The sequence below is a fragment of the Argentina silus genome (genome assembly GCF_951799395.1).
Source record: "Argentina silus genome assembly, chromosome: 12".
Classification (NCBI taxonomy): Eukaryota; Metazoa; Chordata; class Actinopteri; order Argentiniformes; family Argentinidae; genus Argentina; species Argentina silus.
This window is the reverse complement of record NC_139666.1, coordinates 4328850-4353402: the sequence shown is the minus strand read 5'-3', so window position 1 is coordinate 4353402 and position 24553 is coordinate 4328850. Positions and strand designations below refer to the sequence as shown.

Sequence of the window (24553 nt, the reverse complement as noted above, 5' to 3'; positions counted from 1 at the left end):
TTTGTGTTATGGATTTAAGCGGATATCTTTGATGGAAAATGCGCATTTAGTGTCATGTTTGGTTCTGTTTCCATGGAGATACACTGAGAATTCTAGTTTTTATTTATGATGTCATTGTTGCATCTTTCAAATGAGCAGTCAAATAATTACAATGTTGTTTTGTCAAACCACTTATCTCCATGGAAATGTTCTGAGAAAACAGAACCATTTCGTTCCATGTAAAACCATTCGTTTATGTCACAATGCACATTTTTACGAACACGATGATGGAACCATAGAACATTGTTGCATATCTATGCCTCTCTGCTTTGATGAGTGCATGCTTGCAACACTTTTCTTGCACACAATAATTGTACAAGGTGCACACATATAGCCAAATAGCAAGGTGTAACAGCATGTGGAATAGGCGTACTGGTCCTTGTGGCATATATGGCAATGTGCAAAGGGTTGCAAAAATACAGTTATGGCAAGTTATCGATTACTTCAATCGAGTAAATTTGTAAACGACCATTGAATAAAAAATGCCACCTTGCGTAATAGGCTAGAACGATATGCCTTATTGAAAATCAACTAAAAGGCTCGTGAGTTATGTGAAAATGTAGGCGAATCGACTGGATCTACAACAAATGTGAAAAACTAAATAATTTTAGTAGGCCTTATAAACTATTGTATAGCCTACCCTGCTCATTTCGTGTCATTGTTCTTTTTGCAATAAACGAACGATAATGCACTATCGGCAAAATCCGCATAGCTTGTGAGGTCATTATATGGGCCATGAATTGTTTCTGAAATGGATACCATAGTCATTCCTGTATTTAACGGGACCTTTTCTATTCGATTGTCACAGGGCTTTAAAGGCTTGACGTGTGCCCGGGCAGGCAGGCAGGGTGGTGTCGAGCCGTTCAGCGCACTCTGAAGGGTGAATAGGGGTGTAATTAGTTAATTAGAAAGCTGTCTGGGGCTCTGACCCCTCTGCGCGCGCATATGAACCAATCATGAGGCCTGATAGGGGAGGCTCAATAGCACAGCGATGCAGACAAGTTGGTAGTTGCAGGTGGAGACGTATTACGCACAGGAGGAACTGCGCGACAGGAGGGAGAAATCGCACATTTTGCAACAAAGACCATTAAACGATCCTTGCATGAAAAACATGCTGACAAGAGAGCAGTGATCTTTTTCTGTTTTAGCTGTTCTTAGGTAAACTCTTAATGAGATGTTTTATTCAGCTGGATTCATTTAAATTTTAACAGTCCTGCTTAACCCAAACAAAAACGTGTGCAATCTAACTTGGTAGGCTACTGGTTGCGGTTGAGGTTTTAGAAACGACAATGGAGAAATCTAAGAGCTTCCGCATCGACGCGCTGCTGGCGCACGAGGCTCACCGGATTGACCGGGACGCATCCCCGGAGCTGTGCAGCGCGAGCGCAGGGGACAGTCCTGTGTCTTGCCACCGCTCGGAGACTCCATCTCCACGAAGGACAGCAAATGGTATTCATATCCAAGCTGGAATTATACCCAAACCGGGTTTACTGAGCTTCTCCCACCCAGGACTCACCACGCTGTCTCAGGGGTCAATCCCTGGAATGCACCCCACACCCATGTACCCCTTCGCCGCCCTGGGAGGTCAGCATCCAGCCTTCACATACCCAGGCTTTGCGCAACTTGCCCAGCCGTACCCAGAGCATTTTAAAGCGGCAGCCATGGCGGGCTCCTTCCCGATAGAACACTGGCTAAGGGCTGGAATGACGATTCCGCGACTCGGGGACTATGGTGGTAAGTAGACCTGCGCTCTCTTGTCTATATTATATATTCTATATTCATCTTATTTGTTTAAAAAATAGATCAGTTCTCGCGATCAAATGACTAAAGAGTTATATTATAAATAACTCAAGAGATAATTTAGTTACATTTCTTAATCACATCGTGGTTATTTCTTGTTTAGGTTTTCGTGTTTTATTTCAGCGCAGATTGGATTATTTCGATACATTTAATCTCGAATTAATGGGATTAGTAGTCCCTGTCACTGTTGGTGGGCTGTAACGGCACAGAATAATTACCGAACGATGGAAAAGTTTTATCAAATAGGCATATATTGTACAACATAGGCTAGATGGTTATATTTTAAAATATAGTCTTAACATGCACTATAGGTGAAATAAATAGCCAATTAATCAAGAAATCGATTATAGTTCGTTTGCCCACAATTATTTAATTTCATAATATTTATGAACACACTACAAATATGTTACTTTATTCGTAAAACTACTACAACGAGCAAGGGGTGTACAATTGTGATATCAATATCAAAGATGCATCTTTCAGCGATCGTGGGTGAAATTGGAGTGGCCTATAATCATGTATTTTTTGTCTGTAATCATTTAATTCAGTAATAAAAACAATTTAAATTAATGTAGCCAATGTGAACGATTTAATACTAAAGGAACACCTGAAGTAGTGTGCCTACTTCATCAATAAACTCCTGGTAACATTTATTGAATTTTCATTAAGTTAATGGCACTCTCTTGAGTTTTATAGCCCTGCTAAAGCAATATCTCCCTGTCCTCATGTCAACTGTAGTCCCCAATAAAGATGTTATCATCAACAAGACAGCTTTTAGTGTGTCCTCTCTGCTATGACTATTACTTTCCCAGCCTCATCTTGTTTTTCCGGGTTTCCCTCTCAGTTTCACCTCAGTCGGGCCTGATGGGGAAATGCAGGCGGCCTCGCACAGCCTTCACCAGCCAACAGCTGATGGAACTGGAGAACCAGTTTAAACTCAACAAGTACCTGTCCAGACCCAAGCGCTTCGAAGTGGCCACCTCACTCATGCTGACAGAGACTCAGGTGAAGAACAGGAACAATTATGACTAATGACCTTGAACTTCTGTTCCTCAAGCCTTTGTGCAATTGAATGTCTGAGATTTTTTTTGCTCCCTTTGAAAAAAAAAAATATATTTCAAAGTCTGCTATACTTAAAATATACAGTAGTTACAATTACATATGAATATCAATAAAATGTATGCACTTTGTACCATTTCATTTGTAACATGTGGTTGGTACCAATTGAAGTATAGAGTACCTGTACCTGTGAAGTATAGAGTACCTATTCTCAGCACCATATAATTTATTTAATTATACTAAATAAATACCAGCTAGTAACCAGACTGTAAAACAATACTAAATAAATACCAACTAGTAACCAGACTGTAAAACAATACAAAATAAAGGGTTAACAAAAAGGCTTTAGGGTTGATCCATAACCTCCGGGGACTAATTGCTGTGTTGTGTGAAAACAGGTGAAGATCTGGTTCCAGAACAGGCGGATGAAGTGGAAGCGGAGCCGCAAGGCCAAGGAGCAGGCTGCCCAGCAGGGGACAGACTGCTCCAACGGGAGTAAACTAACCAAAACCAGCAGGCCTGTGGACGCCCAGAGCCCCAGCCCCCAGGATGACGAGGATCTGGCAGCAGAGGAGGAAGAGGAAGATGATGTCATAAGTGCAGGAACTCTGGGAGCTGGAGTGGGTTTACCCCACCCTACAGATTTCCTAAGGCACACAACAGAGCTGAGCTATAGCTCCCATTGCTCCTCCTCCGAGGACGAACTAGAGGAGAGCGGGCCTGGGAGGAGGACAGGGGTGGGCTTATGAGGAGACAATCCTCTCTGTGTTCACGAGCAGGTAGCATCAACAGTCACGTGACAACTTCTGAGGCTGTTTTCCAAAGTACTCACCTCAGCTGTGGTCCTAAGACATTAAGTATTGAGTTGTTTGTCACAACCAGTTCCGGACGGTTACCAAAAGTCGCATCAAGAAAAAGACAAAACAATTGTGGTCTTTTTAACAATTTGCAGTTATTTCAACAAGTGCACTAAAAATTACTTGACACTGCAAGTCCACTTGTACTGATGTTTTTGTTGTTGTTGTTGTTGTTGTTGTCGTTGTACATCCAGCCAAAGTATTGCTTTTATTGTCAATGTTACAGTTTGTATGCTGTTACATTGCAACTAAATAGAACTGGCAGCTCTTTTGTTAATTATTTTGACACACCAAAAAGGGTGATTGCATGTACGTGTACGGAGCTGTGTCAAATGTATTATCTAAAGACGATTTATTTAAGACACTAAGATGAACACATGAATTCTAATAACTATACAACTTGATGTATTACCTAACTGTGCCAGGGATAACTCTATACAAGATATGAGCTGTTACACCTCACCACCTTACTCTCACTACATCGACTAGACAGAACAAAACAGATAGTGTGTGTGGCTGCACTTATCCAGTACACTTATGGCATTTAAAATCACCCTCCAACCTTGTATTATCTAGGTCAATTGTAAATGGTCTACTGTCATGTCATGTGTGTTGTTATTGATGTTATTTAAGCTATTTAGATTCTAAGTAATATATTTCATTTTAAATGTAACACTAGTGCTCTTTTATCGTTTGTCAGTGTTGTTGATGTCAAGAGAAAAATATAAAAATAAAAATGAACTCATGATTGCAATGTTTTAATTGCAAAACCTAGAACAAAAGATGTACATTTTCCTTGTTTTTTAAGGTAAGCTTAATTCTTTTTTTTTTTTTTTTTAATATAATGTAGGCCTACCATTTGATAATATAATTTTTTTGAAAATGTGATATCAGGTTGTAAAACAGCAGGATAAATATGTAATTTCCTGCTGTATCTAAAAATGTCATATTTGGTTTATCTATCGAAAATGGCATGGTTTATTTTTTATTTTGACTAGGAATCTTAGCAGCCAGTTAGCAATGTTAGAAATGCAAATACATTTCCACTATCTTTATCTCTCCCACTCTCATCTCCTCTTTAACCTCCACCTGACACTGACAATGATTTAAATTGTGAAAGAATATGCAGTGTATAATAAACACACAAGAGAGAGAGAAATTTATGATCACGGCTTTCAAATATGAATTACTGAGGCAGGTTTACTGATAGTCAAATAATTAAGTTAATGAAGGGGAAGTAAAAATAATCAGCTCCTTATGGTGATGTCAGCAAGTCCATTTAATTTATGGAAAAGTGAATTATCTCATAGCAAATGGCACTTTACTGGGAGCAGTGTAAGGGCAGTGATTAAATATGAGAGCAAAATGAGCTGTTGTAGCTATAGCTCAACCACAAGGTCTCCAAGTATATTTATCTTGTGAGTAAATACTTTTTTTCCCACGTTATTTGTCCAATTTACAATTGTATTCCTTTTTTCAAAACATGAAGGGCATATGCAATTTTCTTTACTGAGATATTTACCTCCATATTTTAAGAAAAATCCGATTGCTTGATTCAATAACGGGTGTTAACAGATCCCGTGGCTCCGTCGTCCGACACTTGTGATCGCAAACAAATGACGAGTGTCCCTCTCCCTGTGCCGTCGTTGCTATGGAGACAGAAACAACTCTGTCAGTTCTATCCTGCTGTGGAAAGTGAAGCATGAATGACTCCTCTGGCACAGAATTGCACATGTTTGGATGTTTAAACCTGTGTTTATTTTATCGTATTCAATTTGAATGAGGTACGGATATGTTACACGCTATACACGAGTGCATCTAGTTCGACTATCGAGATTTACAACTCACTCCTAGTAAAGTTACCTTATTACGTTATTACGTAAAATGGCTTGTAAGTCAAACGGAAAATATACAAAATATAATGTATTTCTAGCTACGCTTCCTAGGTAGCAGCTAGCTAGCTACCTTAGCAATATGATAGAAAATAGGCACAACGTGTCCTCTCAGTTCGTAATGTTTGTTGGATGGTTGGGTTTTCAGCAGCACAGTGCCGTGACCCTTGCTTGACCAATAAATATAATATTATGCAAGACAGAAGCAATGGATCCTCTTATGAGAAGGGAGGAACATGATTGTTGCATGATTGTTGTTACTACTGTAATACTGTCTTATAAACCCCTTAACCTTTTCTCTGCAGAGATGTTGGCTGAGGTTCCAGGGAACCCTTTGGGCTCTGGCATCCTCTGGACAGCCACCGGTTGTAAAGATGAAAGGGTAAGCGTCAGTAGTATTATAGCCTCGACAGCTTCTGTATACCTACCTTGGCAGTGTAGGCCTAACTGTCCAGCAGCCTGTAATGAAACATTTGCTACCAAAACGTAATGTAATCAATTAGCTAGCTTATCAGGGTTTTTCCTGGCTCAGAAAAGGGCTTAGGTGGGGGGCTGGCATGGGGGGCAGAGTCAACGAGCTGCTCAGTTCCATTTAGTCCAGCTCTGGTTGATGATACAGTTGGCCACAGAGCGCCCTCAGGTGGCAGATCTACAGTGTAGCATACAGATTTATGTGTAGCAGGTTTGTCTGTTTCAGGTGCATTTGCCGCAATCTCTTTTCATATCTGTTCAGTTAAATTAAACTTTATTGGTTTAAAATAATAATTTATCATTGATTGCAAATGATAACACCACATTAGGCTGAACACATCCCCCCATGCATTCGTACATACATACATATATAAATATCAGAATCAGAATCAGAATCAGAATCAGAATTCTTTTATTTGGCCAAGTATAATTGCACATACAGGAAATTGACTTGGTGAGGTTGGTGCATGGGACAGAAAAAACAATAGCAAATATTGCCAAGAAATTTACAAAATAGCAAAATATTAACAAAATAGCAATAACAAATTTACAAAATGGAATAATAAAACAATATATAAAATATAATATAATACACATATGCCTTTTACATACCTTTTTTTATATACATGAATGGTGTCTCTGTCTTTGTTGCCCAGAGACCAGCCTTGCAGCGCTCAGGGGAGCTCCAGAGGAAGATGTCGTCCCAGCGCAGCTGCTTTCTGGGGGTGGAGACCTGGGCGGTGCTGACGTGGGAGGACTGGGATCTGGGTGGAGAATTCACCAAGAAGCTCGTCTTGAAGAATGTGCACAGTAAACTGCAGAAACTTCGCTTTAGGTGAGTCAGGTGTAAGCTACAGTAGGCCTATATGTCACTGTGTAAATAGACTAATTGCATTAGCATCAGGTCAGAAAAGCAGGTCAGAGAATGTATCCTTGATGCTGAGTGATTGGAATAGCATAATGTTTTGTCAGATGTATTTGTTGAAGGATAAGAATAGCATGTTCAGTAACATGCATTTGTCTTTCTCAGGCCTCCTGTGTCAAAGTTCTTCACCACGCTGTTTCCCCAAATCATAATTCTGAGTCCAGGAACATCCTTTTCCCTTCCTGTCACATTTCGCCCCCGTGAAAGGGTAACAATGAATTTCATATTTCTTACCACAAAAACACGCAAAGGGGGTTGAAAGCCAAATTGTCCATGTGTTTTTTTTTTCTTGGACATGTTTCCTAAATAATAAACGATAGTCAACAAAATCTGCATTAAGTCTTTTCCTTGATCTTAGCATTTCTTACCATATTGGGCATCATTATCCATGTTAACTAAATTACATTTTGTGGCACCAATGGCACATACAGTAAAGGACCATATGTTTCTATGTTCTCTATGCAGTGTGAGTACCTGGACAGCATTGAGTTCCACAGTAAAGATGGCAACTTCCAGGTGTCTCTGCAGGCCACCATCCCTCGACATGCCCTGGATGTGCCTGAATCTGTGCTGCTGCCGCCCTGCGCAGTGCTGCACAGCTCCCAGGCCACCTTCATATTTCACAATGCCAGGCAAGTTTTTTTTAGTTTTTTGTTACTCTCGTACCTTAGCTTTTCAGTATTATCATTATTATCATCCTTTGTCCCAAAACAAGAGAGGTCTAGCAATGCTGGAGAAAGCACCTGCACCGTTGCATCACTATAAGAGTGATACAACAGCAACAGATTGTTTCCACCCAGTTTCGAACTGAGGACCTTTCGCGTGTAAAGTGATACATGACAAAAATGGAGGACACAAAGAAGTTTTTCAACCATTTTCCAACCAAAATAGAAACAGATTATTCCCGCCCAGTTTTGGACTGAGGACCTTTCCCGTGTTACAACAAAAACAACATTTTGTTTCCGCACAGTTTCGAAACACAACTTCATTGTTCAACAATGTTCCTGCCCAATTTCAATCTGAGGACCTTTTGCTTGTAAAGGTACCAATTCTTCAGCTTTTTCTAATCTAGTTGGTAACTGTTCTTCTTTTCCTCTGGCTTATGTTAGTAAGCTGCAGACAGGGTTCCAGTGGGAGGTGAGTTCTCCCTTCCATCTCTCTCCAGAAAGTGGGGTGCTGGAGCCAGGACAAGACTGTCGAGTCACCGTGGTCTTTCGACCGCAGGAAGCACTAGTTTACCAGGCGGAGGCCAGCTGTGTGTTCGGTGACGAAGGGGAGAGCAGCTGCACTGTCCTCCTGCAGGGCCTGTGTGAGTGGCAGCGTTAGTGTTCTAGGCATCGCACACTTAAATGTATCTCTATCTTTTAATCCATCTCTCTGTATTGCCTCAGAAGGGGAATTTTAGATTAGATTAGATTAGATTCAACTTTATTGTCATTGTGCAGAGTACAAGTACAGAGACAACGAAATGCAGTTAGCGTCTAACCAGAAGTGCAAAATAGCAGAAAGTGCAATGAACAGTATTTACAGGTAGTGCAATATATGATCAGTAGTAGTGCAGTATGATATAGTATAATATAAGCAGTATAATATTGTGTTGCATGTATGGTATATATGTATACATACAGTGTTATAAACTTCACAAGACATTCTGTGCTTCATCACTTGGCCCTTTATGCTCATCCAAACTATGCTAGACTAGTGATTGCGCTGTGCACGATATTTAGTGGTATGTTTATCGTTTCCACAGCTAAATACCCCTTCCTGCAGATCAGTGCCCCAGTGCAGGAAGAGAGCTGCAAGGTGCTGGAGTTTGGTGGTGTTAATGTTGGGGCCTCTCTGGAAAGATACTTTGACATCCTGAATCCTTCCTCTGTAAGTCCATACACATTCATTCTCATCATCAATATGAGGTTCTGCTTCTTAGAGCTCAGCAGCATCTCTCTGTTGTGCTTCTCTCTCTCTCTCTCTCTCTCACCCTCCCTCCCCCATCTCCCCCATCTCCCCCATGTTCTAACAGGTAAGTGCATCCTTCAGTCTGACCCGGTTACGACAACCATCGCTGTCAGAGTCATTGTTTCATTGTGATGTCCACAAGGGCGAGGTGGCCCCGGGTTCAGTCATTAGGGTTCCTGTGTCCTTCTCTCCTCTGACTGTGGACTGCATCAGTGTGGATTACCTTTCCCTCACTTGCCCTGGGGCGCTCAGCAAAACCCTTCTCAAAGTCACTGGCACATGTATAGGTAGGCAACAAGAGGGCAAATACAAATGTCAAAGTAACAAATTAGTCATTACTAGGTTGTTTTTGTTTGATTACCATTTAATCATGCAATTTCTAAGTTCCTTGTCATTTCTGTGCTGCCAAATCAAGTGTGACCAACCTTTCCTCCTTCAATTGAGCTTGATCCTCCCTCTTCCTGCAGGTCCAGTCGTAACATTGGGCTCCTCTGTGCTGGACTTTGGCTGTGTGGACCAGGGAGAGGAGTCCATGCGCACCGTGGACATCATCAACTCCTCCCCTGTTGAGGCGCACTTCCAGTTTGACATGGACACTACAGGGCACAGTGTCTTCTCCCTGGTGCCAGCGTGTGGCTCCCTGCCAGCCAACAGTCACCTGACCCTCCAGCTGCACTTCTGCCCACACCACCCCATCGCCCACCACAGGAGGGTGGCATGCCTACTGCTCCACAGGGTGAGGGTCAGACTGGCTCAGCGGGACTCTCATCGTGAATGGCCCACATGAGACCTGCGCCATCTATTCAATTGATCGATAACATATGTCCATATGTGTCCATATTGAATTTGCTCTGCTAAGTCATGAATCATTTTACATAGCAAAACAATTCAATTTTCGTGACAATGATCAGTGATTTCTGCATTTCTCTCTGTTTAAAGGAGCCACTGTTTCTGGACCTGATTGGCACCTGTCACTCAGAGCAGCTGAAGCCAGCCATTCTGAGCCCCAGACACCTGGTCCTGTACAAGCAGCATCTAGCTCGCGGGCTCACCTGCTACCCCCCTGATATCCTGAGTGCCATGCTGGCAGAGGGCAAGATCCAACTTGATGAGGAAGGAGCCCTACTCCTTCAAGAGGTGGGCGTGATTTCAAGTTTCGTATGATTAATTGAGGTCAGCATTTCTGTCTGTAATCAGCTCAGCTCTAACCCTGTGCCAACCCTCCAGGATCCAGCCATGGGTTCTGCTCAGACAGACTGTGTTGTGGCTCAGAGGAGCCCGATGGACGAGTACTACCAGGAGTGTGCAGGGGGCAAGGATGAACTAGGGGGGAGTGGAGAAAGACCCTCTTTTACTCACGTCACGGTGCAACCCCCTGAGTTGCTGTTTCACGATGCCTCCACCCCCTCCCAGGCTGTCTCCATCACCAACTACACCAAGGGCACGCTCAGCCTGGTGTGGCCCCCCGCCACAGGGTTGCCTTTCTCTGTCACACCCTCATCATGTGACCTGGGCCCACTGAAGTCGACCGCCTTCAGAGTCACCTATGCGCCCCAGCAGAAAAACACTTTCCATGGAGCCCAGCTCGAATGCTTCGCTCTCTACAAGGTAATGCGCAAGCTGCTAGAGTGGTCAAAAACACGGGAAATGGAGTATGGGCACAACACAAGACAATGTAAAAATGCTTGTCATAACCTTTATAACAACAACCGTATTTACATGAAACACTTTTTAACTTTAACTGTACAGCTAACTTTAATCGTCATCTTCATAGCTTTGAGATGAAATGTGGATTCACGTGCTCTGTCCCTGCTATGAATAAATTAATGTATTCTCACCCCGCTCCTCTTATGCCCCAGGTGTTGCGGGACCATCGTCAGATGGAGGAGCGGACCCTGTGTCCCCCCTGGTGTGTGACTGTCAGGGTCACCGGCCACTCCTTCCAGCCTGGCCACGAGCACTTCGTCCCCCGCTTCTCTCTGCAGCGTCCCCTGGTGGTGAGCCCCAATTCAGTCCAATCAAGTCCAACCACACTTTGGGACACTTATTGTACTTTAAGGTTTTAAAATGTCTGTGACAGGAACAGGTTTGGGATGTGTCATCATTTATAACACCCCCAATACATTGTCCACACTTGCTGTGCATTTTGTCTTTACCTGTAATTGATTGAATTGGGGCCAAAAATACTTGATGATCGAGTTTGTTCATGCTGTGTAATTTGCCTCCAGGTGTTCCCTGCTCTGAGTGTGGTGTCCTATCGGACTGTCCTGCTTCAGAACACAGGGGATCTCCCTCTCACCTTCAGACTGGACCCAGAGGACTGTCCATCTGTGTGTGTGCAGCCCGCCAGCGCCCTTGTCCGGCCTGGAGCCCACCAGATCATCACCCTCAGAACCATTCCCATGGGAGACCATCCTTCACAGCTACCCCTCACCCTGTACTTTAACGCCAGCCCCAAACACACCCAGGTACACCTCCAGCCCCAAACACACCCAGGTACACCTCCAGCCCCAAACACACCCAGGTACACCTCCAGCCCCAAACACACCCAGGTACACCTCCAGCCCCGGTGACGCTAGTCCTGTAGCCCTGCAGGCTGGAGCCCCACAGGCCACATCTCTTTGTTAGCCAACTCCTGTGGCCAACAGTTAGCACATATACACATGGGACCAGGACACTGGGACCAGGATACCTGTACACAGCATATGTCTGAATGCTTCTGTATCTGTGTTCCTCTCTCTCTCTCTCTCTCTCTCTCTCTCTCTCTTTCTCTCTCTCTCTCTCTCTCTCTCTCTCTCTCTCTCTCTCTCTCTCTCTCTCTCTCTCTCCCTCTCTCTCTCTCTCTCTCTGTATATATATATATACAGGAGCTGACAGTGGTGAGTGTGGTTGAGAAGCTGCGTGTGTCTCTAGAGGGCGATGGCAGCCTGTTCTTCAAACCCTCGGCTGTGGGCTCCTGCTCCCAGAGGCCCTACAGAGTGAGGAACATGAGCCGCCTGGCCCTCCAGTTCCAGTGGAGAGTCAGCGGCCCAGACCAGCGCATCATCTCTGTAGAGCCTGACTCAGGCGTCCTGCAGCCCAACGAGACCATGGTGAGAGATGGAGACAGGCCAGATGGACTGCTTGTCTTTGTAGTATATATTTAATGACTTAAACAATCGATAGCCTTCTAGTTAGGAAAGACATGTGATGGAACCTTTCTTCTTTATCGATCACGTGGCAAATCACGTCCGCTTTGAGCCTAAAAGTCATGCATTGTGTAAGTGATTCAATGCATATTAAATCTGTGTTCTCCAACGTTCTCTGTCTTTGACCGGATGTATTTTTTCAGTGTTCTAAATGTTCTTGTTCTCTTGCCATAAGAGAACGTGTGAAGACCGTGGTAAGAGAGAGAGGGCTCTCTCTATGATCTGATAGTTTATACAGTTGCAGAAGGAATAAACCAACAGAGCAGCGGAAAAACAAGTAGCGAAATTAATAATTGACTCTGTTGATCGTTGATGAGAACTGTATAAATAATGTATGTATGTTTGGACTTTGTTGGTGAGCTTTGTGTTTTGCTTCACCGTAGGTGCAGACATGGTCATTCACCCCACGGGAGGAAACAGTTTACAATCTCAAGCCCAACCTGACCTTCTGGCCAACCAGGACTCCTGGAGGCAGGAAGTCCCGCCTCCCTCTCAAAGTTGTAGGAATGGCCTCCAAGGGCTCTATCAAGGTGTGAGCCTCCTCAGATGCTGTAACCTATGTGTGTGTGTGTGTGTGTGTGTGTGTGTGTGTGTGTGTGTGTGTGTGTCTGTGTGTGTAACGTGTCTGTAACCTATGTGTTACCCATGTGTCCCTCTTAGGCAGAGAGTCCAGTGCAGGACTTGGGGGAGGTGCTGGTGGGAGGCTGCAGGTCCTTGGAGATCCCTCTGATCAACGCCAGCTCCTGCCCTGTCAGCTTCTCTCTGGCTGTGGAGCAGAGCATCCTGGAGCTGCCAGAGGACACTCAGAGAGACCCTATTGGTACGGGACCCCTGAAAACACTTACAAGCAAATGTACCACCTTGAGACCTACCTCACACATGTACCGTCTACCATGCTGGTTTTAAATGTTGTCAAGTTGTCTTGACCTATATTTTGCAATATACAGTGTTATGTGTTCGATACCAGTTACAGTACATGGCCCTTGGATCCGTTCCTGTTTCTGTTGACGAGGTCATTCGTATTTAAACGGCCATTTCCTATATGTTTCTAGCCCTGGAGCTGGACTCTCTGAAAGGCACCATAGAAGCTCGCTCTAGACTGCTGATCCGCTCCACAGTGAGGCCGGCCCACCGCGCCCGCTACTGCTGGGCCATCAGCTACCAAACCCTCAGCTCCACTGGTACGGCAAGAGTACGCCAAAACACCATCTACTGTCTATGGAGACTGCTTTAACGGCTGCTTTATGAGTTTGTCTAACTGTTCGCCCTGACGTCTCTCTCTGGCTTTCCACCTCTCCCCCTCTCTCGGTCACCCTGTGTGTGGTTGTGGCCCACTCCCCTCTCTCCTCTCCCTCTGGTGGGTAACCTCTCTCATTTCTTCCACTGTCCTGGACTGTCTCCCACTCTCTCCCCCTCTCTCCCCCTCTCTCCACTCCTGTTTCCCAGGCTCGGTCCTAGCCGAGCCGCAGCCTCTGTGCCAGGTGCAGGGGGAGGGGGTGTTCCCCACCCTGGAGGTGACTGACGTTCGCAGCAGCGGCAGCGCGGAGGGGCTCAGTAAGCTCCAGCTGTGGACCCTCTTCTCTCTGGACGCCCTCAATGCCCACCTGCACAAAGACCCCACCCCACCTGAGCTCACCTACCGGGTGCCCACCAAACACAGGTCAGCGGCAACGACTACTAGCCCAGTTAGATAGACAAACGATGTCCTTTTTTCAGAGCATATTCAGCCTAAGTGTTGTAAATGGATTTAACCTTTATTTAATCAGGCAGGTAAGTTCGGAACAAAGCCGTGTTTACAAAGACGGCCTGGTGACTGAAGAGTACTGAGGTCAAATGCAGCCACTGTCATTTGCTGTATAGATGCTTAAACGAATGATGAACATAAGAGCCATGTGTTTGGCATCTCTGTCTGTCCCCGCCCCCCGCCCCCGTCCCCCCAGTCTGCGGCGTTGTCCCTCCATCTTCACGTCAGCCATGTTGGATATCAACTTCAGCGCTGCGCCCCTGGGCTCGGACCCCTCCACTGCACTGCTGATGTTTGACAACACTGGCAGCATCCCTGTAGAGTGGTGAGTGTCTTATCAGATACTGTAATGTGCCTGGGACCTCTCCCTGTCACCAGTGTGTATGTATTCTCCTGGTTATGGCCGTCAGCCCTGTTCAGAAACAAGCACTAGCCCCTTCGCTCCAGGAACGTGTGTAAAGACGAAAAGGATTGGATTGATATAAGCAAGATGATAGTAGCTCCACCTAGGATAGGCTAGGTGGAATTTCCACCATTTTGCTTATACCCTATCAACCCTTTCAACCTCCACAAATGTCAAGTGGTCACAGGTTGCTTTTGCATAGGGTTGAAGAGTCTGTCCCTCTTATGCAGAATAATACGCTTCAATAACCATCTGTCCTGCTTTCTTCTCCTACTGTCCACCCCCCCCCCCTCCTCTCCTCCTCTCCTCTCCTCCTCTCCTCCTCTCCACCCCCCCCTCCTCTCCTCCTCTCCACCCCCCCTCCTCTCCTCCTCTCCTCCTCTCCACCCCCCCTCCTCTCCTCCTCTCCTCCTCTCCTCCTCTCCTCCTCTCCACCCCCCCTCCTCTCCTCCTCTCCTCCTCTCCTCTCCTCCCAGGTCGTTCCTGTTCCCAGAGGACCAGCAGATAGAGCTGGAGTACTGGGCTGAGACTGGAGAGTTCAGCACCACGGAGCTCCATCATATGAAGGTGCAGGACAACAGGCTGTTCTCCATCTCCCCCCGCTCTGGCAAACTGCTGCCCGGCCAGCAGAGGGCAGTACAATTCAGCTACAGGTAAGATCTGCACATATGTGAATTCATTCATGAATAATAATATATAATATATATTATTATATTAAGATAGCTATACCTTCTGTCCGCAGGCATGACTTTGTTGGTACCAACCGCCTCCCAGTCCTGTTCAAGCTGTCTCATGGCAGGGAGATTCTGGTGAGACAGCAAAGTCACATTCAATGTTTGGGTTGTAAATGGTTGAGTTGAATATCTGATAATGATACGATATCTGATAATGATACTGATGTGTTCTGGCTGTGTGTGTGTGTGTGTGTGTGTGTGTGTGTGTGTGTGTGTGTGTGTGTGTGTGTGTGTGTGTGTGTGTGTGTGTGTGTGTGTGTGTGTGTAGTTGAACTTCATGGGGGTGACAGTGGATAGAGACAGACACTACCTGCACTTCACATCCAGCAAGCACGTCTTTGCCCCAGTGGCCATCGGAGGGTTCAATCCACCCAAACAGGTTCGCCTCTCAGCCCCCCTGTCTGGGAGGGGTCACAGACCTCCCATCATTCACTCCTCTCCAGCTTCATCTTACTCCTCATCCCTCCTTCATTGACAGGGAATGAATGAATGAATAAGTGATGGAGGATGAATAAACAAATGAATAAATGAATGAATGAGTTACATGTCTTAACCTTTAGTGCGACCCCTCTCTCACACTACCATTAGACACACACACAGTTAGTAACCATGGTGTGTGTGTGATGTGTCTACCGCAGGTCTATGAGCTGTACAACGGAGGAGCTGTCCCTCTGAGTTACCGCATCGACACAGAGCCCCTGGAGCAGCTGACTGCTGACAACTTTGGCCACCCCATCCTGCAGTGTCTCAACCCCCAGGGGGGGGTGCAGCCTGGGCGGACTGCCCTGCTGGAGTGGGTCCTCTCCCCTCTGGAGGCGAAGACCTACACCGTAAGTTCCCCCTTCACCCCGCATACTGTACCGTATATTGTATGTGATAGGTCACGTGTGGTGAGCATTCTGGCTTCAAATGGCTGCCGTGGCGTCACTCCAGTGGGATAAGACACAGATGTGTGTAGTAGCGTCTGTACTAGATTCCCATCCCTGTTGTGTCCAGGTGGACATCCTTATCCACGTGCTGGAGGGAGATTCTACGCTGGTGACGTTTGAGGGCTGTGGTTTTGATGGCCGTGCCCTTGGGGAGTCTGCACCAATACAGCTCCATGATGCGCACCTCTCTGTTCCCAGCACACAGAGGGTGCCCCTGCCCGGACAGGTGAGTGGTATGAGGCCCCCTGGGAAATGTCGTTTTTTGGGGTCTTTTGTGGCTGTGCCTTGTTGTCATTCACTACAGGATTGTTCTTTTGCCCTCTTTCTCGTCTCTCTTGTGGTGTGTGTGTGTGTGTGTGTGTGTGTGTGTGTGTGCGCGCGCAGGTGGTGTTTATATCAGAAGAGAGACTGTCCCTTGGGGACATCCCAGTCTGCTCTCACACCACACGCATCCTCTTCCTGACCAATGTCTCCCACACTGAGAAGGTCCTCTACACTTGGAACCTGGACAACCAGCAGGTGTGTGTGTGTGTGTGTGTGTGTGTGTACAAACAATACTGCATTACGTTATTGCATGGTTTCTTGTTTATATTAAGTCCATGAGTACTGGTATGTTGAATTTAGGTGTGTGTGTGTGTGTGTGTGTGTGTGTGTGTGTGTGTGTGTGTGTGTGTGTGTGTGTGTGTGTGTGAGTGTGTGTGTGTGTGTGTGTGTGTGTGTGTGTGTGTGTGTGTGCAGGCAGTAAAGATCCATCCAGAGAGTGGGACTCTGGCCCCAGGAGAGAGTGCCCTCTGTATCCTCACGCTGCAAAGCTCAGGCAGTCCCAGCTTCTACCAGCTTGACCTCATCTGTGAGGTCAGAATTCACCCTCCTCACTCACTCACCATCCATCCTGTAGTATGTAACACACACACACACAGGCTTTTATGAATAATGTGTTATTAATGTTGCAGCATAACCTGGGTGGATATTCTTACTAACTCTGTGGGCCTGTTTTAGAGGGACATACATGTTGTTTTACCAAGAAACCAGAGAGTTAGGAAGTTGTGTTATGGTGACAGCTTCCAGAGTAGCTGTAATGTGAGCAGTAGCTGAGCTGACGCTGGGGCCTGCCTCTGGCTCTGCTGGTGGTGGTGGTGGGACCTGAGCTTTGGTGGAGATTAAACAACCATGATCACTCACCCATATCCATTTCTGCCTAGCACTGTTTGTTGCCATGAGGCAGATATATGTATTTAATTTAAATTTGTTTGTTTTTCATGGATGAATCATTTCTTGATTGCACAAATAAAGAACAATAGTTTGAGTTTAACAGTTTAGTTTGTTTTAGTTAGTACTGTCAGGCCAATAATGTGGAAACTGATCTGGGTAAAGGTTGACTCCTTAATTATCGGTTTTAATCTTTAGTCAAAGCAGGAAGGACACACACACACACACACACACACACACACACACACACACACACACACACAAATACACTTTGACAGTTGACATAATATTGAGCCACTCATAACATACACATTGAATGGCAAAACTCTCCACTTAAGTTCCTAATTGATGTCTAAATGCGTTGTGACTCCCAGGTGACTCAGGAGGAGGCTCTGGCCCAGTACCAGCAGGCTCTGCAGCAGTGGGAGCAGGAGAGGGAGAGGCAGAAGAACCAGTTCACTCTGACTGAGAAGGACCTCCAGCCGCCCAGCTACTCCCAGTGTCAGACGTCCACCCAGCCGAACAGCAACATACAGGTCTGAACACAAACACAGCTAGCTTTCTTTAGTGGATAAAGCTGTAGCACACATATTATTATTTTTTTCGATTTCAATACTTCCAGCAGCTTATTTTTTTCACCTAAACAACTTGTATTATTTATTTGATTGACATTGATGACTGTTTCCTCCTGATCTAATATTGACTTGTCCTGGTGCAGGAGGATGTATCGCTTCCACTGAGAACTGGCCCAGCAGTCAGGAAATACAGGGTGACTTGACTTGTTCTAACTTTTCTAATTAAGTGTATATCTTTATTTGAGCTATTTATTTGATTCTAACATGAACATACAGCACCGTCTGACCTTCTTCCTCTGTCTCCATTGCTGTCTACAAACGTAACATTTTTTAACCCTAAAAATGGACAATAACGTTTTTCGAATTTTAAATGGGACTTCCAGACGCTGCCGCCAATCCATGCCAGCAGCAGCAGTGCGGTGTTGGGGGGACCCTGTGCTAGGCCCAGCCGGGCGGAAAGGCGTGCACAGAGAGAGGCCGCCCAGGTGTGGAGGAGGCCCGAGCCCCCCCGGCCCGCCCTGCTCCACCTGGGGGTGACGGCCCGCTCACACTCCCTCCTGGAGTTCCAGACCTTCCTCCCCTCGCAGCTCGCCACACACCATGTGTACAGGTACTGGTACACTCCCCTGCACAGCTCAGGGCAAGACATGTGTCCTATCCAGAAACAAGCCCTAGCTTGCATTGTTGATTTAGTGCCCAAGCTTTGCTTTGGCGCCAACCATGCTAAATCACACTTTTTTGACAAGTATGTTCTGTTTGGACGCAGGTCTGATTTCCATGTTTTAAATGCCTAACCAGGTCATCCCAGCCCAACGCCAACCACTCTGGATCCTGTCCTAGCAGACCTCCTTCCGCAGACATGCCCCCCCTCAGCCACGGCCCGGAGAGAGAGATCATCACCCACGCCCTCACCTCCATCCTCAGGTACCTCACACTACTCCCATTCTCCATCTTCTCCATCAGTCACTATGAATTTGTCTGTGGAGCTTATTTGACCAAGTCAAGGGTATCCAACTCCAGTCCTAATTGGGCTTTTGTTCCAGCCCAGCACACACACACACACACACACACACACACACACACACAAATTAATCAAGACCACAGTTAATTGATTAATTGAAACAGGCATGTCAGTGCTGGGTGGGAACAAAAGCCTGCACACACACCTAGCGTAGCTCTTCAGGACTGGAGTTGGGAGACCTCCTACTTTACTACATGGCCACCACTGTCTCCCCACAGGAGCCTCCTGGACGACCCCTTCTTCCACCAGTCTCTGGTGAACGACGTGGACGAGCCTGTGCCCTACTTCACCCAGCTGAGACAGACCCCCAGCACCCCCTCCCCCTCACCAATCCTCCCCCCTGGTGGTGCCACATCCTACCCTGGTGGCACTGCCAGGGGTGCCCCCACCTCTGGCCCCCCCAACCCACAGCTCTTACTGGGGGGCAGCCTGGGCAGTTCAGGGGTAGGGGAGCAGCAGCCACCACCACCCCCACAGTTCACCACAGTTCACCACACCACCCCCACAGTTCAGACAGTGCATCACAAGCATCAGCTCACTGTCAACGAGACCATTCGCAGGTGAGCCGGCCTTGACAGTTGGAAATGTAACTGAATCATTCTGTTGTAATGCCACAGACAAGAAGTACTTGAAATTAATATGCAGAATTAATAGAATTTTAGGACTTATTTCATTTTATGTCAATGGTATTCATGGCTATAAAGCAGGATATGTGCGCGAGTCAGCTTTGATAATGCAACGTATTGATTACAGAATGAAGTTAGGGATTTTCATGTGAGACAGGAGTAAGGATTTTGGGTTTCAGTGGGATTGAGACTGGGTAGGAAAGTAGCCTAAAGTTGTTAAGTTACAACTGTCATCCACACAAGCATGAATCTTTTAAACTCTGACCTACTGTAGTGTACCTTCGCTCTTGTAAAAAAAACTCTCTCTGTCTCTCTGTCTCTCTCTTTCTCTCTCTCTCTCTCTCAGGTTGCCAGAGTTCTGTGACCTCACAGAGGACGTGCTCCTCAACACTCTGAAGAACCTGATGATGGAGGCCTTCCTTGGGGAGCTGGTGCTGACAGCACGCCCCCGCATCATTGCCCTGCCTCCGGTCTCCGCCAGGTTAACACACACACACACACACACACACACACACACACACACACACACACACACACACACACACACACACACACACACACACACACACTCCTGTCTCCTTCAGCTTAACTCTCCTGTTAGAGACTTTGGGCGCTTCTGAATAACACTTTCAATGGAAACTCTCCATCGAAGATGCTTTTTAGTCTGGGAGTAGGCTGAATCCAGACCTGAGAAAATGACCCACTGTAACATCTGACAATGTGTCAGTGATTGTTGTATGTGGTGTGGTGTTATCCAGGAGGAACAGCTATGGCGCCAGAAGAGCCTCCAGAGGGGTGACTGAGTATGACAGAGGCAGGGAGATCAGAGGCCAGCAGGGCCTCAGCCCAGGCCCCCACCTGCCTCCCTCTACCTCTCTGCCCTACTAACCAGCCTGGAGCAGCTACTGACACAAGGACCACACACACCCTACTAACCAGCCTGGAGCAGCTACTGACACAAGGACCACACACACTTTGTTTCCTCTACTATAGATATCACCAATTCATATGTATTGCTTCATACTCAATAAATGCAAAGTCAATTGTGAACATTTTGTTTAGACTCGTCATTTAGACTCAAATGGCAAATGTTAGCTAATGGAATCTTAAAGGGATTTTACAAGATTTGGATGAGAGTTGGTAGTCTGACCTAGATTATCTATAGTTATCTAATTAAGTGGAATAGAAATATGCATGAACACGTTGTAATTTAATGTATTGTCGGAAGTAACAGGGTCTAGTCCTACCAATACTTATAGGTGAATTATCAGACTACGTGACACTGACATCATGCAGGTTTGAATGCGCATGTCGGTTGCAAAAAGAAAGTTCGAAAGTCCGAAAACATGTCGTGTTGTGCAGTGGGATGCCAGAATCCAAAAGCTGTTAATAAAGGTCTTACTTTTTTTTTTACCCAATACCATCAACTCACACTTTAATGCTAACCGTAGGCGTCTTTGGTTGCAAGCCCTCAGAAGAAAAGGTTGGAACGAGAGCCTCATTAAAAATTAAATGAAAAAAAATAAAATAAATCAGTGTCAGATAAGGACAACATTTGTTATTGGCCAGAAACATGTTCTACAAAGTGTTTCAACAATTTGCCTCTTTGTGTAATAAATTACACATCCTGTTAACATTTCTCTCCAGAGTGATCTGTTCTTGCAGTCATGTTTCTTAATTTTGTATAATTAAAAAATTAAATCACAGGCTGCTTAATTGACCTTATTTTACCGACCAGTCTTTAATTAAGGATAACAAAGTGGCGTCACTTTGTACAGTTGGAGAAGATGGCCGTTTCACTACTTTTAGGCTCAGTTATATTTGTTGTCCAGGAGGTGGCGATCAAGTACTGCCTATTCGTTGAAAATGGAAGTGCCATAAGAGATACAAGTAGATTAGATTCAACTTTATTGTCATTGTGCAGAGTACAAGTACACAAGTACGTTGGTCATACCGCTTTTATGTTGATCATGTCTGAGGGAATATTTTAGCTGCCACAGAGAGGAACACAGTGACTGAAGTGCCTTTGAAAGCATCGTAGCAGTGGCCTTGGCTTGTTTATGTCTTTTTAATGTATGTTTTCAATCTACAGAATAGAAAAATTATGAAAACTAATACCATGTCAATTTAAAGGTTATTTTTTGGAGTGGGGCAGTCCCACTCTTGTATTTCAGTTAAGTTTTTCTTGGACAGAGACAGACAGGATGTAAGGAGGAGCGGGTATTTCAGCAGGGCATGGACCAGATTCAAATCTATGCTGACATGGGCATATGTGTGCACTGTAAGCCACGGTGCTAGACCACTGGACCAACCCAAGGCCACCACCCTGCTAACTTAGATTTAACTATAGTTGACCATTACATTTTTAGGTAACTTAATTTGATTGGATAATATACCTGCTGAAATATGTGTGGACATGTCCCTTTACTCCACCTTATAAATATGCAGGAGTAAACATGCTGCCATTTAAACAGATCCAGTTGCTCCTGTCTATCTGGTGATGTGTGGCACTATTCTGACATGGAGGAAGTGACGTTATGTGAAATACTGCTAAAATACAGAGTATCAGATTAGGCCACTGGCTGGAATGAAAAGTCCTACTCTACCATGCAGCCAATGTATTATGAATCAACATAGTGTCCATTAGACATCTAAAATGTCTGTCCATTAGACAATGGAAGGACTCAATTACCTCGACATATCTTAAAAGTTGTAACACTTTTCACAATTGTTTCTTCTGTAAAGACCCTACAGAGATTATAGGCTACCATGATTTTCATTGAGGGGAGAATCGAAATCCATCCACACGGTTCCCTCTCCCTCCCCCTTAACGAGCAAATGGTAAGTCGGCCCTGCTGCAGCTGCTGTACAGATCTATGCCTGTAAAGAGGCATGAGCTTAAACCTAAAACAATCCACTCAACCTCAATCTGCTGGAAAACCTCATGCCAGTGTTCTCTTTTCAATTTCCATGTCTTTTAGTGACACTTAACATTACATTGCTGGTTTTACATTGCTGGTTTAACTGATTCGATGTACATTGGGAGGCAGGGTAATCTAATCATAACCAGAGCATTTCCCTAATTTTAGTCCAGTGTAAATCGACCGTGTCAGTCATTTGTATGGACTGCGTTTTTGGAAGAAGAAAAAAAAAGAAGAAGATGGCATTCGAGGTGATGTGAAGTGCTGAAAGTCCAGTGCTGTGCCTGTGTTCTAACAGTGGAGTAATTGCTACACTGCACCTACAGCAATAACTCTTGCCCTACCCTAAGTACAGTGTACCGCCTAAGTACAGTGTACAGTGTAACTAGGATTAATTACAATACTTGTCGCACTGTACTAGCAAGACCAGCAGTAATACAAACACTGTGATGTACAGTAAAGTGACCAATCTTTCTATCAGAAACCTGCCCTGTTCCTGTCCCCTAGACCCCGCTGGTGAGTCGGTCTAAAGCTCCCCAAACTTGGATTTAGGGCAGTGCAGCTGTCCTGGGTGACATGTGAGCCGGCCGCCCCGAGACCTGAAACCATTGCAAAACCCTGGCCAGTGGGACAGAAATGGCCTGGCCGTATAAATCACCGCTCCCCTCCCCCGGCGTTCGCTGACAGAAATAACCTCCCAGTGTATCTGTGGCTGGGGCTGAGGCTGGGAGGGGCATGGAGGCCCATTCCTGCTCTCTGCAAATAGGACAGCCTCTCTCTGAGTCTTCAAACCTCAGGGGCCCTTCAGTACAAATGGCTTCTCAATTAGGACGGTTTTGTTTCTGTTTTTATTTGAGTTTTTATTAGTTTTTTTCACACGCTATTTGGCGTATTCATTTTTCATAGGAAAAATACATGATTTAAATAGTCATGCACTTAATGTGGCTGACTCCCACTAGTATTAGACAGTATTACTCAATTCTACTACCTCTGCTGGTATCATACCACCTCCACCTCTCAGAGGACCATGCAGTCTCTCATCCTGGTCACAGCTCTTCTCTGTCCTCGCACCACAGTGGTGGAGCTGCCATCCTGTCACCATCAGGACAGCTATCAGGACAGCTGTCTTCTGCTTCAGGCTGAAAACCTACCAATTCAGACCGCACCTGGACTCCCTCTTATTCCAGCACATTTCAATGGGCACTGAACATTTACCCACACAAACCTTTTCATAGTATTTACAATGATTTACCTCTAACAGAAACAGGTTGTGATATGGTGCTAACTGTCATAAAACGACTGCAATTTTCTCTCAGTTTCCGCAGCGTTTTAATACGTTTGCAGATGGTAAAGGTAAGGTGGAACAAAAGGGGAACCTTTGCCAACATTAGCAGTACAGCTTAAACATGGTTCCCCAAAATGTTTTGTTAATGATTATTTTTGAAACATGTTCCAAAATTGCACTAGCCTGATGAAATCAGCCTGATCACTACCGTTGGACTATAGGGGTGTGGCAAAAACAGATTCATAGTGTTTGGATCAACCTTTCAAACAGTCAGAAAACCAGAACAAACTAGCTACGTTGACAGGCTGTATTTCATGTTTTACAAGGGCTTGTTTATGTGTGCATGTGTTTATTAATACTAGTCTAAAATTGTACAGTGGTTGTATAAATACATAAAAATGCTGAAGATGAGCTTGAGGAGACGACACTCATGTTAGGATTTGAACATGCGGAAAACGCTCAAGCAGAGAGATTCACAACCGCTCTTCTCTTCTGGCTGCATATCAGAGAGACTCCTTCCTTGAGTCCCTCTTCTCTACCAGATAATGAACTCTATCTGGTAACACTTTACCTTAAGTTGCCCTTATACCTATGCAACTACACAGTAATAACTCCATTCACAACCGCTCTTCTGGCTGGCTGCTGCTCAGAGAAAAAGCCTAAAAAAAACATAAGGAGAATTTGAAACCAATATTGAACCCTTTGGCTTGAATGCCAACCATCACATCTGGAGGAAAACCAGGCACAGCTCATCACCTGGCCAATCCCTACGGTGAAGCATGGTGGTGGCAGCATTATGCTGTGGGGATGTTTTTGAGCGGCAGGGACTAGGAGACTAGTCAGGATCAAGGGAAAGATGAACAGAGCAAAGTACAGAGAGATCCTTGATGAAAATCTGCTCCAGAGCGCTCAGGACCTC

The 24553-nt window shown here is 45.4% G+C and overlaps 2 protein-coding genes across 2 annotated transcripts; both read left to right on the top strand.

Moving 5' to 3' along the window:
- Nucleotides 1–1328: 1328 nt before the first annotated feature.
- Nucleotides 1329–3647, top strand: mnx2a (motor neuron and pancreas homeobox 2a; the record flags this gene model as incomplete). Its single annotated transcript, XM_083681429.1, has 3 exons — nucleotides 1329–1773; nucleotides 2684–2844; nucleotides 3297–3647. The coding sequence occupies 3 exons, from the start codon at nucleotides 1329–1331 to the stop codon at nucleotides 3645–3647; spliced, it is 957 nt and encodes a 318-aa protein (XP_083537555.1).
- A 2307-nt stretch (nucleotides 3648–5954) lies between these two features.
- Nucleotides 5955–20361, top strand: cfap65 (cilia and flagella associated protein 65; the record flags this gene model as incomplete). Its single annotated transcript, XM_083682558.1, has 32 exons — nucleotides 5955–6029; nucleotides 6775–6953; nucleotides 7149–7251; nucleotides 7509–7675; nucleotides 8153–8352; nucleotides 8794–8918; nucleotides 9064–9286; nucleotides 9467–9735; nucleotides 9939–10136; nucleotides 10251–10607; nucleotides 10859–10996; nucleotides 11228–11467; nucleotides 11867–12091; nucleotides 12571–12717; nucleotides 12848–13007; nucleotides 13240–13368; nucleotides 13634–13847; nucleotides 14128–14256; nucleotides 14811–14987; nucleotides 15077–15143; nucleotides 15337–15447; nucleotides 15707–15898; nucleotides 16065–16223; nucleotides 16382–16516; nucleotides 16736–16852; nucleotides 17581–17742; nucleotides 17925–17975; nucleotides 18165–18391; nucleotides 18580–18705; nucleotides 19021–19362; nucleotides 19775–19909; nucleotides 20187–20361. The coding sequence occupies 32 exons, from the start codon at nucleotides 5955–5957 to the stop codon at nucleotides 20314–20316; spliced, it is 5409 nt and encodes a 1802-aa protein (XP_083538684.1). The 3' UTR covers nucleotides 20317–20361.
- Nucleotides 20362–24553: the final 4192 nt, after the last annotated feature.